This window comes from Rhododendron vialii, chromosome 2a, assembly GCF_030253575.1.
Source record: "Rhododendron vialii isolate Sample 1 chromosome 2a, ASM3025357v1".
NCBI classification, from domain to species: Eukaryota; Viridiplantae; Streptophyta; class Magnoliopsida; order Ericales; family Ericaceae; genus Rhododendron; species Rhododendron vialii.
The window spans coordinates 15,718,041-15,736,477 of record NC_080558.1 but is presented as its reverse complement, the minus strand read 5'-3'; the positions used below and the strand labels follow the sequence as shown (position 1 = coordinate 15,736,477).

At 40.9% G+C, this 18,437-nt stretch overlaps 1 protein-coding gene across 1 annotated transcript; it reads right to left on the bottom strand.

The window, feature by feature from the left end:
- Positions 1-2,396: 2,396 nt before the first annotated feature.
- On the bottom strand, positions 2,397-18,263 carry LOC131317215 (uncharacterized). The gene is made up of 3 exons (XM_058346783.1): positions 17,635-18,263; positions 3,703-3,774; positions 2,397-2,736 (listed from the first exon to the last, which is right to left on the bottom strand). The coding sequence occupies exons 1-3, from the start codon at positions 18,261-18,263 to the stop codon at positions 2,397-2,399; spliced, it is 1,041 nt and encodes a 346-aa protein (XP_058202766.1).
- Positions 18,264-18,437: the final 174 nt, after the last annotated feature.

The following is an 18,437-nucleotide window of genomic DNA, read 5'->3' as shown; positions in this document are numbered from 1 at the left end:
GGACCTAATTTAGTTCTTTGAAGCTTATTGGTTTACTGGCAAAGCCTCATCGATCGGGCTTTTGTTTGTTGGAAGAGGTACAAATATATTGTTCAAATAGGGCTATGCATGATTCAGTTTTCTTTGCAATGGCTTATTAGTACTTCTCTTTTCCCGTAAGATTTTGAGCTAACTATTACTAGATCTCAAAACTCTAAATATGTTTATTCATTTCATGCCTTTTTCTTTCTCCTGTACTCTTGTATGCTACTTTGCATATTCATTTGTGTTGCTTAATAAAAGGAAAATGCAATGTAATACACAGCAGTGTGCACGTGAGGAACTGTAGCAGTAATGATATTTTTCGCAATTAATAGCAGTCAATAGCAGTGTTCATTTTTTGGTTCCTCACCTCCATCCATTGATGAATAATTCTCATCGGTTTAACGAGTTCCTTTTACATGATTATTCATTGTGATCTTTTTGCTTTGGTATCGGTACAAGATCCAATTACTTAAAAGTATTATTGGCAGCACAATGAACCTAGACATTGAGATATGTAGGGTAATTGAATGACACTCAATTCTCTGGATATATTATATTTCATTTTTTTCCTTTGTTTTGCATGATGAACAAGTGCTTCAATTTGCTTTGCACTTTGTTTTGAAGACTATTCAAATGCAATGTGGAGGGAAAAAAATGCAATGTGGTTAGAATTTGAAGGCATACCAATTTGACCCCACAGATTCGAGATAAGAAAATGGAGGTTCCTTTACTCTTTTTGGAGGAAAAAAATGCTTCGAGTAACCTAAATCGGGACACAGGTAAAAATGGAAGGTCAATATTGTATACTCATTGGGTTCTGTGGTTCTTGATATATTTTTTGTAGGAGAGAAGCTTTGGCATTCATGGTGCTCACAGCGAAGTTCTTGTTGACATCTTTAGGTGCCTGTAAATCTAAGCAATGGAAGGAAGAAAGGCTTTTTTTTTTCCCATTGGATTTTGAAGTTGCTTTATGCCTGGATGATTACTTCAGTTACAATAACTTGCTAAGTGCAATTGGCACATTCATGGGTTTTGTTGCATTCAATATGAACTTGAATACTCTTGTATCAAAATGTTGTCCCACTACTAATATGGTTTTGATGTGCTGGTTTGGGAATCATTCAAGTAGACAATGTACCTTTCATCAATACTCTTCTTGTCTATAACATTGGATGAAACCAGTCACCACTTGCTTCTATTGATCTAATTCAAAAATCTTGTAGGCACTAAATTAGGGTTTTTCCAAAGTAGAAAACCGTTTAATGGGAAGAGCGTCGCGTGCAAAGCACGTGCTACTTACTAGTTCCCTTAAGGGGATGATGCTATGGTGTCCCCGGTCATTTTGGGAACACCGTAATTTTTGGCATAATTTAACCATTATGAGCATAACTAAAACCTATTATAAGCATAACAAAACCCAAACAAGGCATAACCAAGGAATATCCAAAAAACCAACCAAGGCATAACCAAACCCAATCAAGGCATAACTAACAAGTTATGCCTTGCTATGATTCTGTTATGCTCATAATGGTTTTGGTTATGTTCATAATGGGTTTTGGTTATGCTCATAATGGTTTTGTTATGCCAAAAGTTACGGTGTCCCCAAAATGACCGGGGACACCGAAGTCATTCCCTTATCTTTATCTTAATTCTTGGCAAGTTTGTTTGAAATTACTTCAAAGAGATTTTAACTCCACACTGAGTGTCCCTAATTGATAAAGCGAGTAGGTTCACACTTCACATTCAGATTGTCGCTGCACTTCGAGGAATGCAATAGGCTCAGATCCAATTACACAATGGGCTCTACGAAATTATAATCAGATAACAAAGGACACAAAACAACAAACTGAAATCAGAAGGATTAAAAAAAAATCCACATTACCAAAACCTAGCCCAACGCTTAGAGCTAGCTCCACCTACGGGAAGGAATCAAACACTTTAATAACATTGCATGATTACAATCGACCTTACTACGTAGTTGAGACTCCTCACAATTGACTCAAGACTGATTGTCGACTATTAAAATGAGTTTGAAAAGTGGATAAGTGAATTGTGTGGTGTGTGTGTGCATCAAGTTAAATTGAGTGATATGTGTGCGTGTAAGTGTGAGGAAGAAAAACAGAGACGTGCGCTATATCCTGACAGGAAATCCTTTGAAATTTGTGCTTTGATTGTTTGTAATAAAATTGTGAGTATTAGTGTGAAATTTATTTCTCCCACTCTTAAGAATGTTTCGTATGGGTGAACTTAAGGTGTCCCAAAATGTTTGTGTGTGACTTTAAGGTGTTTGTGTTTGAACTTAAGGTGTCCCAAAATGGTCTTTTTCATTCTTTGGCTCGCTGCTGCTCTGTCCCCGACTCCCCTATGCAATCTCAAAGATAAATCTCATGAACGCCTGTTGTTTGGAAGGCGAGTTTTCTAAGAACACTTGGGCAATTAAGTTGTAAGACATGCCAAGTCAATAGGAAGCCTATGAAGTGGTCTGATAAGTACTGGCTTGGGTAACCACCATCTTCTATGATCATTGTGGTAATGGCCAAGAACCCGAGTTCTTTTGTTTTACTAACATTGCCAATGACCATATTTCTCTTTAATGGAGTTTCCATCCAGAAAAGCATCTTTCCGATGGATTCCAGTGAAAAAGAGGGAAGGACAACTAATCGCTCGATCGATTGTGATATACTCCATTCCGATTTCAGAAGTATGCTGCTACTGTCATAAATTTTGCATGCAGGAAGTAGTGAACTATATGCTTCTCCAGTTAGAGCGATGCCCGGGAGACCACGCACGGTGACCAACCCAGCAATGTTCCATCAACTTGGACAGTGCTCGAGGACAGAACTAGAATTTTTTATGGGAAGTGAAGCTTAAAAATGATGGATGTAATGTTACACTTGAACGCCAAATGTATACCTTCGATCGAGTCTTTCATCTAATGAATTATTGCATTCAAACATTTGCACGTACTCGGAACATTTCTGTTTTCTTAAGGATAACCTTTTCCTTAATTAAGGAAGGCATGGAGCTCAGAATTTAGCTGTTCTCTTAAGGACAAGCTTAGATTAGTATTTTTGTAAATCAATTATATTCCATGCTCTCTCCTTTTAATTACAATTCCAAGTTCGAAGTTCGTAATCAATGGATTGAGCAACTATCTTACGTTCCTAATGCCCTCAACGAAAACATACTACATCTCCCTACACATGCATTCATGTCTCATGTCAAAATAGTAACCACATTTAAGACGTACCATCTTTTTTAGATGACATACTTTGTGCATGAAAATTCCTCACGTCTGGGAGCAGAACAAGTGAAAGATTTAGTCATGACGCAACAAGTGCCTCCCTCAGCAAGCGAGTTTGTCATTGCCGACAGTCTAGGTGTGGGACACCATAGAACGTTGTTTTTGCTGTTTTAATTCTTTTTCGTAGTTGTTATGCTCTGACTCTGTTCTGTTCTTTCAATTTAAGAAATTCCGAATTACCAAAAAAAAATAAAAAAAATCTCACCTCACCCATAAGAGGGCTGTAGATAAAACAGATTGTGGGTACTTTTACAATGTTAGACCAATAGAAACAAGCACTAAGAGTAACTTGCAGCATTGAATATAATATGTTGTAATACAGAAGATGCAATGATTTCCCACAAACTTGGCATCAAATTAAATCTGATGACTACCGATGCACAAAACTTCTTGTCCCATCAAGAGAATCAACTATCCACATAGCATTATCGTGAGAAGAAACCAGTCTGTGAAAGTAGTCAAAGTACACAACAGTACTATAACAGCCCCTTTGGCTGCTTGGGTGAGAAATGAAAAGAAAGGAGTGTGATTTCTCTTAGATACTCCGAAGATGACAAGAGAAGGAAATATTGATGGTTCACGAGTTGATACAACTCCCACAAGTGCAGAGAATAAAGTCTGGGTCAAGAGTATATTTCGATATGCAGTATGACAGTGCCCATTAATTTTCTCTCTTATCTATTTTCTTTCCCGTCCAGATTCAGGCAGCGGCTTTCTGTTTGCCATCTTATCTATTTTCTTTCCCGTCCAGTTTTTGAATTTTGTGCTCGAGTGATCGATGATTGGATTTTTCTGTTTTAATTGAATTAGTTTGTTGATGAACTATGTCTAGTTGTTGGAGCATGGATGAGTTTGTGCGCTAGCGCGCGTAAAGTAATCTCTGCTAAAGTGATCTGAGAGTGCAATAGCTCCAATGCCACATACCCCATCCAAAACAGAAGTCACAATACTCAATGTTCCATTTTGCACTCACTTCCAAGTATTAGCAGCGCTATAAAAGCCATGACAAAAACTACAGCAAAGAGATAGCCGTGGAAAATATTTCTCGAAATGTGGTGTAGTATTCTGTTGCTAACCATATCAGTCCAAGAATTTAGAACATAAATTGATGGGATAAATCATAAAAGGAACTTTGAATCTTTCATGGAGTTTTGTACCATCTGTTTTAGTGTCATTTGTGCCTCCCCTAGTCCCCTGTTAGTAACTTCGGTGCTAAATGAACATTGAAAATCACATTTAAGAGCTCTAGGAGATGGACGGGAACTAGATAGAGAAAACCTACTTGAATCAACTCGCTGCAAAAATCCTTCAGCGTTTTAGTAGATTGGTACTGTTCAGGTATGGTAGAAGTAATCGTAAGGCGGCTCGAGGATTTTCGAGGCTAATGTTCAGAAGATTAGTTCACAGAAAAATATGAAGCCGAGAAGCTGGGGGAGGGAGGTTAATTACACTTTATAAGCTGAAGTGATGGAAGCGAGACGGGACTGAATCTGTTACGATGATGAACAAGGGTGATTATGGGCTGATCAGTATTGAAACACAAGTCTTAATTACACTTTAAAGGCCATTCTTCTTAAAATATCATGAACATACACACAAAAAAAAAAGTTCATATAACACGACAATTTATAGAAAAAAGACAAGTGTTTCTTTTTTTTTTTTGTCTTTAGTCATGAACTTTTTTCAATATTAGTCCACTTTATTATACTTTTTTGATTCATTTCGTTAAGATCAACAATTAACCCCAAAAATAACGATGAAAAGCTAAACAAAAAGTTATGAAAAACAGAAATTACTGGAAAAAAAAATTTAGACAAAAATGTTAGAAAGAATGGATGCTTTATGCATACATAGAAAAGTGGAAAAAGAAGAGAGAGGGATTTCAAATGAATTTTAACTGATATGGGAAGCATAGAATGCGAGATTTTTTAGCCGGGATGAGAACCATAAAGTCCAAGTGATCGGAAGGATGGATATTTAATTAAGGACTCCTAAAAAATCAACGGTCACAGACTCACACTTATCATAACGATACAGAGGGAAATTAACATATCAAACATTTTTAATCAGCACCAAGGGAAATTAGGTTCCTGTAGAGATGTGTTGAACTTAACCTAATCTAAATAAAGATTGTTGCAAACCGACAAACCGAAGGCATGCTTTGAAGTTCAAAATTCTGTCAAGCTTATTATTATTACATCAAATATGAGGTTCTCGATAAAGTAATCAATTCAAGACAAAAAAAGTACGCAAAAGAAATATCTACAATTGACAACATGATTACACAAACAAGTTTTCAAGCTCTAACAAATGCCAAAAAAATATGAGGAAGAAAGGGCGCATCAATGACGGGGATAACCTAATCTCGAAGATCCTCATCCCCTCCCGTTCTACCGTATCATAGATAATGACAAGTGAAAAAACCAGATTTGTAGTACCCAACCCAAACATTAGGGACGTGTGCAATTTTCAAGTAGTCTCCACCTTGTAAGTCTCTTTTCAACCTCGAAATTAATATTTCAAACATATTATACAATTCTAGTTTTTTGAGGTTGGCCAGATGTTCAACACCTGAGGGCAATGATAAGTGCTAAAATATGTATATTTTCGCCCTCCAATCTATATTTATTAGTCTTTTATTTTTGTTAACTGATTGTTATTATTTGTTGTTATGTATAAAGGTTGCTCGAGCTCGATTTTCAAGATTTTGGGTAAAAACGGAAGGTAGCAAAAGTTTTGGGTCAAAGCGCGAAGTAGATGAAACCCAAGGACCTCTATGTGATTCTTCCCTTCAATGCCTGTAAAAAAAAACAACTTTTTTTTACCCTACCGTCTACGTGGGAAGCAGCTTTTGAAAAAAAAAGTCAAAAGCAGCTTTAGCTTTTGGAAAAAACTAATCGGCAGCAGTTTTTGAAAAAAAACGGTCGGCAGCAGCTTTTGAAAAAAAGGGGGCGGCTGTCAGCGGAAAAAAATATAAAAGGGAGGACAGAGAGCTGCGAGAAAGGAGAACGGAGGGTTGTCAGAGAAAAACACAAGCAGCGATCGAGGGTTAAAGAAAGAACAGGGCTGCAATTTCTCCCACTGTATTTTCAGTACACACTCCGACCTTTATTTTACAGTATTGATTTCTTCGAAGCTTTGTTTTTCTCTTTTAAGTTTTGTTTAGATCTCCGCACACCGGTAACTCGTATTGATTTCTGTTCTTTATTAAAGTTATTCATTGGTATTTAATTAATTGTTATTTTTTTGTTTATTTTTCATCTTGCGTAATAGAATCATGTTTCAATTTAGGGTTTCTTTTGTTTATCACATAATGATTAGTGAGTAGTGATATAGGTAGGGTCGCGGGGTGATTAGCACGCCGTGATCAGTTCGGGTACTGCTCTTTTTATCAAACAATGTAAAAATGATTTAAGATTGGAAAAATACTTCCCGCGGACGAATCTGGGCATTGTCGGAGCCCTTGTGAACGGGGGAATGGGGGTCCAAAACCCATTCTCCGCTGCGCATGGGTATACGGCGACCCTAAGGTTTCGCATCTTGCGGGGTATCTTTTCAATCCAAAATTGAACATTTTTAAGAATACCAAATTGAGCAGGTTGATCTGGACTGGTTACGAGTGCTATGAACCCTACGACTGTACCTCTTTTTAATTATTTGAAAAGAAAAGTTATTTTTCTTAAGTTTTAGTTAATCTCAAACAAAACAACAAGGGGTAGCTACCTAAGAGCTAATTTTAATTCTACAACCCGAATTTTTAGTCAGCACACATCACCGTCTCTGTGGATTCGACTCCGGACTTACCGGATATTATGCTGCGTCGATCTCCGCCCTACGCTTGGGGCAACCCATTAATTTAGGACTAGGAAATCGGTCAAGCATTTTTGGCGCCGTTGCCGGGGACGGTAACGTGTGTTAAAGAATTCGGGTAGTTAGTTTTATTTTTTATTTTTATTTTTTCTTTTTAATTTTGTTTGAGCCATCATAGGTAGAGGTGCGCAATCCTCCATTGTAGGAAAGCAATCACCACTAAAGCCTAAGTACTACCGAGACAATACCAGGCGTCTCGTAGCCATTGAGAGAGAGCCGAAAGTAATCGTGGAGGGAGAGTCTTTTAGTGGTGATTCTTTTGATATCGGTGCTCTTTTTGTTGATTTAATAATTGAGCCACCAATAGCAGAGCCACCGATGTCGATGCGTGCACACATGCATCCTGAGAGGACCACTCCTCTCAGTCCAATAGTTTTACCAACCGAGACGGTGGAAGCACGTAATGCTTTCACCATTAAACCTGGTACACATAATGCCCTTCCCTTGTTTCATGGGAAGGAGAATGAGGATCCGTATGAGCACGTCCGTCATTTCGAGGGCTTGGTGCGCACCCTGGCCACCACTACTCAGTGGGAGAATGCTTGCCTTAAGCTTTTCCCAGCCTCGCTCAGGGACAATGCAGATAAGTGGCTGCGGATGCAGAAGCCACAATCTCTCACGACGTGGGCTGCTGTCCGAGATTTATTCTACAAGAAATATTTCTCGGAAAGTAAATCGAAGTACCTGACTCGCCAAATCCAATCGTATAAGCAGAAAGAGGGCGAGTCGTTTTTAAGGTGCTGGGAGCGGTTCAAGGACTTGTTGTTGTCCTTACCACATCATGGTTTCATGAAACACCAGTTGGTGTCATTTTTCTATTTGGGCTTGAATGTTGCTACGGTCCAACAAATGGAGTACCTCTGTAAAGAGGAGGATTTTCTAGATAAGTCCCCAGACGATGCGTGGGACTTTCTCGAAGAGTTGGCCGAGAAGCACCGAAGTTGGGAACCTTCCGACCTCGGTGATAGGGCCATGGCTGCACAGGGACCCAGTGGGTCTGGCATTTTTCCTTCTAGTGTGCGAGAGCACAATGTCCAGTCTCAGCTGGACAAGATGGCTAAACAATTAGAGGACTTGAAGCTTAAGCAAGTCCATCAGGTGAATGAGGTGAAAGTCGAAGAGGTGTGTGCGTTATGTGAGTGTCCGGGGCATCTTGTCACTGCTTGCCCCGCATTTCCCATTGTCAAAGACGCATACCATAGTAACCAGGCTGAGGTGAACGCACTTAACCAGCGTTGGGATCCTTATTCAAATACCTACAATCCAGGGTGGGCCCAAAACCCACTTTTGAGTTGGAGGGATCAAAAAGCCCCGGTGCAACCCCAAGCACCACCTCAGCCACAAGTTCAGCAATTCCGGCCTCCTCAAGGCCAAATGACCCAATTTCGTTACCCACCTCAGCAGCAGCAGGGGTTCGGTCCTTCATCTTTTGGACCACCCCCAGGCATAAACCATCCCCCGCGGGATAAACAGACTGATGAGATGATGAAGGCTCTCATGCAGTCTCAGTTAAGCTTCACTGAACAAACCAAACAGGCAATTGGTGACATTAGGACCCAATTGACCCAGTTGACGGCGGCAGTTGGACAAATCCAACAGGAGAAGGGAAAGTTTCCTTCTCAACCTTTAGTCAATGCCGCTGGTACCCATTATGTGGGCGATTCTTCTGGCCCAAGTAATCCGAATCTCAGTCTGGAAGATGCTAAAGCGATCACCACTCTCAGAAGTGGGAAGGTGATTGACAAAGATTTGCCCCCAAAGCAGAAATCGGTGCCACCCTCGGTGCCGGTAGCTATTCCAGCAATCATTCCAAACTTGGGAAGTGTTCCTGAAGTAGAGAAAGAGGCGGAATCTCCTGAAGTGGTGGTGCCTGCAACTGCGGCCCCCACGACTCCAATGCCACCCGTTGCTCCATATCCAAATCGCTTGGTGGCGAAACCTAAGGTCAATGTGAACTTTCAAATGCTTGAATTATTCAAGAAAGTTCAGTTTCCAATCTCTTTGATGGAAGCCATTGACGCAATTCCTCAGTTTGCTAAGGTTTTGAAGGATCTATGCACGTCAAAGCGGAGAACTAAGGGTCAGGACAAAGTGCTTCTGACGGAGCAAGTGAGCTCCATTCTCCAAACTGAGATCCCCACCAAGTGTAAAGACCCTGGTTGTCCCACCATCCCTATAGCGATCGTAGGCCAAAAGTTTGATAAGGCTTTGCTGGATTTAGGAGCGAGTGTCAACCTGCTCCCCTATTCAGTATACTTGAAACTTGGCTTAAGCGATTTGAAAGCCACACCGGTCACGCTGCAGTTGGCTGACCGGAGTGTGAGAATTCCAAAGGGGGTGGTGGAGGATGTTCTAATTCAAGTGGGCGAGTTTCTTTTTCCAGTCGACTTCATTGTCCTGGATACATGCCCAATACCAGAGGTCTTTGAAAAGACTCCTATCATCCTAGGCCGTCCATTTTTAGCCACCTCCAGTGCTGTCATGAATTGCAAAACTGGACAAGTCCAATTGTCGTTTGGGGACTTGAAAATGGAGGTGAATGTTTTCAACGTGGATAGCCGGGTTGAGGATGATGAGGAGATATATGAGGTGAGTTTGATCGACACGCTGGTACAAGAGCATGTCGATAGTGTGTTATACAAGGATCCTCTGGAGATAACCTTAACCGCCGAGGAGGCGTCATTTTTAGATTCTCCAGATGTAGGAAGTTTAATGGAGATGCTTGCAGTGGAGGATGTGTGTGGCGCCGCTTGGAACCCAGTTCTTGAGCCGCTGGGCGCCCCATTTCCTACAGCTTTCCCATCGTCTGTCCAGCCACCTAAACCAGAGCTAAAGCCTCTGCCGGACACACTTAAGTATGCCTTCCTTAAAGGCGATGATACTTTTCCGGTTGTGATCTCTTCATCCCTTGAGGAAGATCAAGAGGCTAAGTTGCTTACCATGTTGAGAAAGCACGTGGGTGCGATAGGCTGGACAATAGCAGATTTGCAGGGTATTAGTCCAACGGTGTGTACACACCGCATTTTTCTAGATGAGGATGTGAAGCCTACTAGGCAACCTCAGCGTCGTCTGAACCCCAATATGAAGGAGGTGGTTCGGGCTGAGGTGCTGAAGCTTTTAGATGCGGGTATTATTTACCCGATAGCCCATAGTGAGTGGGTGAGCCCAGTGCAGGTGGTGCCTAAGAAAGCAGGAGTGACCGTCGTGAGAAACGGCGAGGGCGAACTAGTGCCGACCCGTGTTCAAACCGGGTGGCGAGTTTGTATCGATTACCGGAAGCTCAATGCGAGCACCCGGAAAGACCATTTCCCTCTCCCATTCATTGATCAAATTTTGGAGAGGGTGGCTGGCCGGGCATTCTATTGCTTCCTGGATGGGTACTCTGGCTACAATCAGATTGAGATAGCCATGGAGGATCAGGAGAAGACCACCTTCACGTGCCCTTATGGTACGTTTGCCTACCGTCGCATGCCCTTTGGCTTGTGCAATGCTCCCGGAACCTTTTCAAGGTGCATGATGGGAATTTTTAGCGACATGGTAGAGAAGATCGTGGAGGTGTTTATGGATGACTTTTCAGTTTTCGGGGACTCGTTTGACGAATGCCTCGAGAACTTAGGAAAGGTCTTGCAACGGTGCGAGGAAAAGCAACTTGTGCTTAATTGGGAGAAGTGCCACTTCATGGTGACCCAAGGGATTGTGTTAGGACACATTGTCTCATCCAAGGGTATTGAGGTGGATAAGGCGAAGATTGATTTGATCGCAAATCTTCCCACTCCAAAGTCTGTAAAAGACATTCGATCTTTCCTCGGTCACGCCGGTTTCTATAGGCGTTTCATTAAGGGATTCAGTGCTATCTCCCGGCCGTTGTGCCATTTACTGTCAAAAGACACGCCCTTTGTATGGTCCGAGGCGTGTAAGGAGGCTTTTCAGACATTGAAGCGGAGTCTCACTACTCCGCCGATTGTTCAGCCTCCAGATTGGAGTTTGCCATTTGAGTTGATGTGTGACGCCTCCGACTATGCAGTCGGAGCGGTTTTAGGGCAGAGGCGAGGGAAAGAGCCATGCGTCGTTTATTACGCGAGCAAGACGCTAAATGAGGCACAAATGAACTACACCACTACCGAGAAGGAATTGCTCGCGGTGGTGTTTGCCTTAGACAAGTTTCGGTCCTACTTGGTGGGTTCGCAGATTGTGGTGTATACCGATCATGCGGCCTTGAAGTATTTGATGACCAAGCAGGATGCGAAGGCTCGCCTTATCCGGTGGATTCTTTTGCTGCAAGAATTCCACCTTGTGATTAAGGATAAGAAAGGGGTTGAGAATGTAGTAGCCGACCACCTGTCTCGTCTGGAGTTTGAGGACCCCACCTCTCATCTCCCCATTGTGGAGTCTTTCCCTGACGAGCAGTTGTTCGCTGCTAATGTGTGCCCATGGTTTGCAGATATCGCCAATTATTTGGTGACTGGGCAAATTCCACCCCATTGGTCCACAGCTGAGAAGCAGCGATTTTTGAGAGAGGTCAGGCAATATATTTATGATGATCCATATGTGTTCAAGTATTGCGCGGACCAGATAGTGCGCCGGTGTGTCCCCGAAACTGATAAAAGGGGAATTTTAGAGTTTTGTCACACCGAGGCGTGCGGAGGTCATTTCTCCGCAAAGAAGACCGCCGCCAAGGTCAGTGAGTGTGGTTTCTTTTGGCCGAGTCTTTTTAAGGATGCATACGTCTTTTGTAAGTCGTGTGACCGGTGTCAGAAATTAGGCAAGGTTGGCCCGCGGAATATGATGCCCCTACAAAACATTTTTGTGATAGAGGTCTTCGATTGTTGGGGTATTGATTTCATGGGCCCGTTTCCGGTGTCATACGGTTATGAGTACATCCTCCTGGCGGTGGATTACGTTTCCAAGTGGGTTGAGGCAATTCCCACTAAGACCAGCGATTCTAAGGTCGTGCTAGAGTTCTTGCGAACTAACATTTTGTCAAGGTTTGGCATGCCACGTGCCATTATCTCTGATCAGGGCACACACTTTTGCAATAGGTCTTTTGGGGCGTTAATGAACAAGTATGGCATCTCTCACAAGGTGTCTACTGCTTATCACCCTCAAACCAACGGTCAGGCTGAGCTAGCAAATCGCGAGATTAAGGGGATTCTAGAGAAGACCGTGAACCCGAATAGGAAGGATTGGTCACTTCGGTTGACTGATGCCTTGTGGGCCTACCGCACTGCTTACAAGACCGTGTTAGGTGCTTCACCCTACCGGCTTGTTTATGGTAAGGCCTGCCACTTGCCCGTTGAGATGGAGCATAAGGCCTATTGGGCCATTAAGACGCTAAACGCGCGTTTACCTGAGGCGGGTGCCCATAGGAAGCTCCAGTTGTGTGAGCTTGAGGAAATTAGGAATGATGCGTATGAGAGTGCGAGTATTTATAAGGCTAAGGTTAAGGCGTATCATGATAGAAATATTCAGCGCAAAACCTTTAGTGTTGGTCAGAAAGTGTTACTGTATAACTCGCGCCTTCATTTATTTCCTGGTAAGTTGAGGTCCCGGTGGGACGGTCCCTACGTTGTGCATAAGGTTTACCCGAATGGTTCTGTAGATATTTGTGACCCGAAAAATAATAATATTTCCAAGGTTAACGGGCAACGTCTAAAATCATTTTTGGAATATGTGGAAATAGGTGAACCTGATGAGGTTTTGGTCGATCCTGTTTATTCGGATGACCCTGTTGTGTAGCCGTTGGGCTACGTTCCGACGGGTAGCTTTCGCGTACCACTGTCTTCACTAAGAAGTGGACCCGGCCCCTAGCAATAGTGGTACCCATCATTGACTTGGGTTTTGGGAATAATCTTTGTACACTCGTTCTTTTATTTCTTGTTAAAAAAAAAAAAAAAAAGTAGAATTTGGAAAAGGGAAAAAATTAGCATAATGGTTTGGTATAGCCACCTGGTCAAAGCTATGTATGTAGTACTTAGGAGGTTGGGTCTGACGGCAGGCACGTAGTTAGCAGCGAGAATTCTGTCTGAACCATCTGACTTTAATGTCCAAACTCTGTGGAGATTGCTTCACAAACGGAGTGGTGGGTAAGGAATCTGGAAGCCCCAGAGGGAGTGACAGCCTATTAGATGATGGCACTACTTCTCAAGATATCGTTGAATCCTATGCATACTGTCCTTCCAACAAATAGGGAAACACAGTCTTTGGCCAGGGAGAAAAGTAGTACCCGTGTCTTTTGCGTGAAGAAAGTGGATGGTTTAATTTTGTGTCTTTTATTTTATTTCTTGCTTTGTTTATTTCTTTTAGTTATTTTTCTTGCTGTCTTGGAGGCTAACATTTTTGCAGATTGTTCGATCCAAGTTGGGGGGTCTCCCTCTATCTATAGTTTACTCTGCTTAGCCCTCCTTTTCGAGGTGATATCTCTCCTCTCTTTTATGTTTCTGTCCTATCGTTATTTTTCATGCTTTCAATGCGGACATTGACTAGTTCAAGTTGGGGGGAAGGATCACTTTGTTCTTTTACTTACTTTTATTTTGTCAAAAAAAAAAATAAAAAAAAAAAATAAAAAAAAAAAAAAAAAAAATAGTGGATTTCTTGAAAGCTGTCGAGATTGGCTTGCGATTGATTGAGATATGGTAGTCATTCTTTTAATATTGTGGTGGCATTGTAGTTCTTTTTACTAGCTTGTCGCGAAGAATTTGTCATGGCATTTATTTTTAGCACATTTGCACTTCACGTCTGTTTGGGCTTTGGTTACTTGTGAGTTGTGACTTGATTATTCTTGATGGCTAGTTTAGTGGAGACTTATGCCCCATGTGAGTTTAGAGCCTTATCTTTTCTTGGAGTGGTGTCAAATAAACTCTTGTTTGTCATAAATAAAAAAAAAAAATTCGTTGTTGATCTCATTATTTTTGTCGTCAAGTGTTGGAAATGTTTTGAATTGCCTACTTATCTCTTGGATTTAGAAAGTTGCATGGTTGTGTTGCCCATTGGAGAGGATTATAGGCCATCTTTGCTATTTAGAGCCGGTTCGTTTCTTCATTCACACATTTATCACTTATGAACCAATTTGAGCCTCGTGCATACAACCTTTTTCTTGTTGAGCTCCACCATCTATATTGTGTCTTGAGAATGGTTAGTTAATAATGTGAAGGTGAATTATTGAGAGGGGGATGAGTGGAATTGTGAATTGAACTTTGATTGTTGGTGATCTTTCCCATTCAAAAGAGAAAAAGAGAGAGAAAGACAAAAAGGAAGGACACACCAAAATTATTGTAGAAGAAGAAACATTTGTTCTTAATGTGAGATTGTATTAAAGAGTTAGGGAGAGAAATATGGTGAAGTTGAAAAGAGAAAAAGAAAAAAAAAGAAAAAAAAAAGAAAATAAAGAAAGAAAGAGGGAACGCATCGTTATATTTGTCCTATGTGAGTTGTGGTTAGTTTATTCTCAGACACTTGAATGTTTTACCCTAACCTTGAAATACTTTCTCTTACCTAACGTTATAACCAGAATGAAAGTCCTATTTGATCCTAGGGGCAATGGGCTGTGAATTGGTGGATAGAAAGAGTTTTCAATACTTGGCATTCCGTTCATGAGATCGTGTATCCACTTTGTAGAGCTTTCTTTTTGTGTCAACTTGTGCAGAGCATTTTGCTTTCAGTTACATATTTCCGACTGCACATATTGAGAGTAATATGCACCTTGTTTCGAGTGATTTCATTTGTTGAGTGCATGACACGGTGAGATTTGAAGTCGAGACTCGGTCCGGAGAGAATTTTTGATTATTTTTCACTAGTAACCGAAGCCCTTGTTCACACACGCTGAGTATAGGTGCCATGACTTATTTTTCTGACTTGATAGTATCTAGAACTGTTTATGCCCATTATCTCATCGCGATGGCTTCATATTCTTTGCTTGAAATATCATTAAGCCGTCTTACAGGTTTTTGGGGTTCATGTGAAAAGTATTCACAATGTTTGCGGGTGTTCATTGCTGTAAACCCTCACGAGACTCCACTCGTCCTCTGGGGATCGCCTAGGGGTTTAAAAGGCTTGTTGCACATGCTAAGTGCAATCGTGAGTCCTACGAAAGTGACATAGTTAGAATTTATTTATTTTTTATTATTCTCTTTGCTCGAGGACTAGCAAAATGTAAGTTGGGGGGTGTGATAAGTGCTAAAATATGTATATTTTCGCCCTCCAATCTATATTTATTAGTCTTTTATTTTTGTTAACTGATTGTTATTATTTGTTGTTATGTATAAAGGTTGCTCGAGCTCGATTTTCAAGATTTTGGGTAAAAACGGAAGGTAGCAAAAGTTTTGGGTCAAAGCGCGAAGTAGATGAAACCCAAGGGCCTCTATGTGATTCTTCCCTTCAATGCCTGTAAAAAAAAACAACTTTTTTTTACCCTACCGTCTACGTGGGAAGCAGCTTTTGAAAAAAAAAGTCAAAAGCAGCTTTAGCTTTTGGAAAAAACTAATCGGCAGCAGTTTTTGAAAAAAAACGGTCGGCAGCAGCTTTTGAAAAAAAGGGGGCGGCTGTCAGCGGAAAAAAATATAAAAGGGAGGACAGAGAGCTGCGAGAAAGGAGAACGGAGGGTTGTCAGAGAAAAACACAAGCAGCGATCGAGGGTTAAAGAAAGAACAGGGCTGCAATTTCTCCCACTGTATTTTCAGTACACACTCCGACCTTTATTTTACAGTATTGATTTCTTCGAAGCTTTGTTTTTCTCTTTTAAGTTTTGTTTAGATCTCCGCACACCGGTAACTCGTATTGATTTCTGTTCTTTATTAAAGTTATTCATTGGTATTTAATTAATTGTTATTTTTTTGTTTATTTTTCATCTTGCGTAATAGAATCATGTTTCAATTTAGGGTTTCTTTTGTTTATCACATAATGATTAGTGAGTAGTGATATAGGTAGGGTCGCGGGGTGATTAGCACGCCGTGATCAGTTCGGGTACTGCTCTTTTTATCAAACAATGTAAAAATGATTTAAGATTGGAAAAATACTTCCCGCGGACGAATCTGGGCATTGTCGGAGCCCTTGTGAACGGGGGAATGGGGGTCCAAAACCCATTCTCCGCTGCGCATGGGTATACGGCGACCCTAAGGTTTCGCATCTTGCGGGGTATCTTTTCAATCCAAAATTGAACATTTTTAAGAATACCAAATTGAGCAGGTTGATCTGGACTGGTTACGAGTGCTATGAACCCTACGACTGTACCTCTTTTTAATTATTTGAAAAGAAAAGTTATTTTTCTTAAGTTTTAGTTAATCTCAAACAAAACAACAAGGGGTAGCTACCTAAGAGCTAATTTTAATTCTACAACCCGAATTTTTAGTCAGCACACATCACCGTCTCTGTGGATTCGACTCCGGACTTACCGGATATTATGCTGCGTCGATCTCCGCCCTACGCTTGGGGCAACCCATTAATTTAGGACTAGGAAATCGGTCAAGCAGGCAACTCCATCAATTTACAGTCTCGGAGATATAGATTTTCAAGAAGAGTCATTGAGTTAGACTCCACTCTCACCCATTTCAATCCTGCTAAGCCAACCAACCACAATTCTTTAAGCTTTTGAAACCCACCAGCCTTGAAGAATAATCCATCTCCTTCATATGCCGTGTCATGTCCAAGGTGAAGCAAATTGGGCAAATCTTGAAGGGATTGCAGTGAATCAACATCTTTTAACTTACACTACAAGAAAAATGAAAATTGGTGACGAAAAAGTGGCGACGAAATTTAATTTCGTCACTAAATGAGTATATTTGGCGACGAAAAAATAAATTCGTCACTGTTTTGACAACTTCCGTGACGAAATAATTTCGTCACCAATTATATCTGTTTAGTGACGAAAAAAATATTTTCGTCACCAAAGGTACCCATTTGGCGACGAAATACATTTTTCGTCGCTGAAGCTTAAAAAAGGTGATGAAATTATTTTTCGTCGCCAAAGTTAAGCATTTGGTGACAAAAAAAATATTTCGTCATCAAATGAGACCAATTTAGTAACGAAATACTTTTTTCGTCACCAAATGCTTAACTTTGGTGATGAAAAATAATTTTGTCACCATTTTAACGCTTTCAGTGACGAAAAATATAATTCGTCGTCAAATGGGTACCTTTCGTGACGAAATTCATGAATTGCGCTTTGTCACTAAATGTATTTCGTACATAACTCTTTACCAAAAACTCCGATTGAGATAATTTAAATTGGATTTGAACAATAACTCAATTGTCTACAACTTTCATGTTTATCAAAATTGCTAATTTTTATGTTTAAAAGGTACAAAATTATATTCAAAATATATTTTTATGTTAAAAGTATAAGTTATATATTAGATATTTCAAATATTTACTGAAAAGTGTGTGTGGTGCAGTTGGTCAGAATTTGCGCAAAAAACTCAAGAGACTCGGATTTTTTTTCAAACTCAAGAGATTCGGGTTTGATCTCATCTTCTTCTTGTGCAATAACTTCCAATGCGCGAAGGTTGTCTAGCCTCTCAAAGGATGAACATAGCACAGTCCCATCTTCCTTCTGTAGCTTTACAATGACCAATCTCCTCAATTGAGTTAGCTTCCCCACCTCTCTTAGCACGATGCCACTATTACTCCCTCGGTTTGCTTCAATAGCACATAGTTTCTGCAAGTACAACAAACTTCCTATTCCAGCCGGGGCTTTGAAGCCAATTGTACAGTGAAAAGGACTATAACAAAGGTCGGTGTTGTAACGATACAACAAGAGATGGCGAAGACGTTTGAGCTTCAGGATCTCATCAGGCAACTCGGTGACATTCGTTTGTTTCAGATCCAACGTTTCTAGCTTCTTGAGTTTTCCGATCGATTTCGGGATCATTTTTACATTTGTCGCCCTCAAACTTAGATAAGTAAGATTAAGGAGGTCCACACCTTCATGCGGGAATGTTTCCAATTGTGCTCCTCTCAAGTCTAACACCGTTAGTAGCCTTGCACCCTTGCCTGAGGATGCAACCTTTGACAACATGGACAACGAACCAGTTGTGCTGAACATGAATAAAAAGAACGTAGGCGTGTGATACATGCAGGTGCTTTGTTGAATGTCTTCCAAATTATGGTGGACCGAGAGACGTCGCAATTTCTCAGGTCACGCTCTACCTGTTTCACTTGCTATTGTGACATTGTTTTGCTCTCTCGACTTCACAATTATCATTTCATGCCAAAGGTCATGGATCCAGTAAATGATTTGAAATTACCC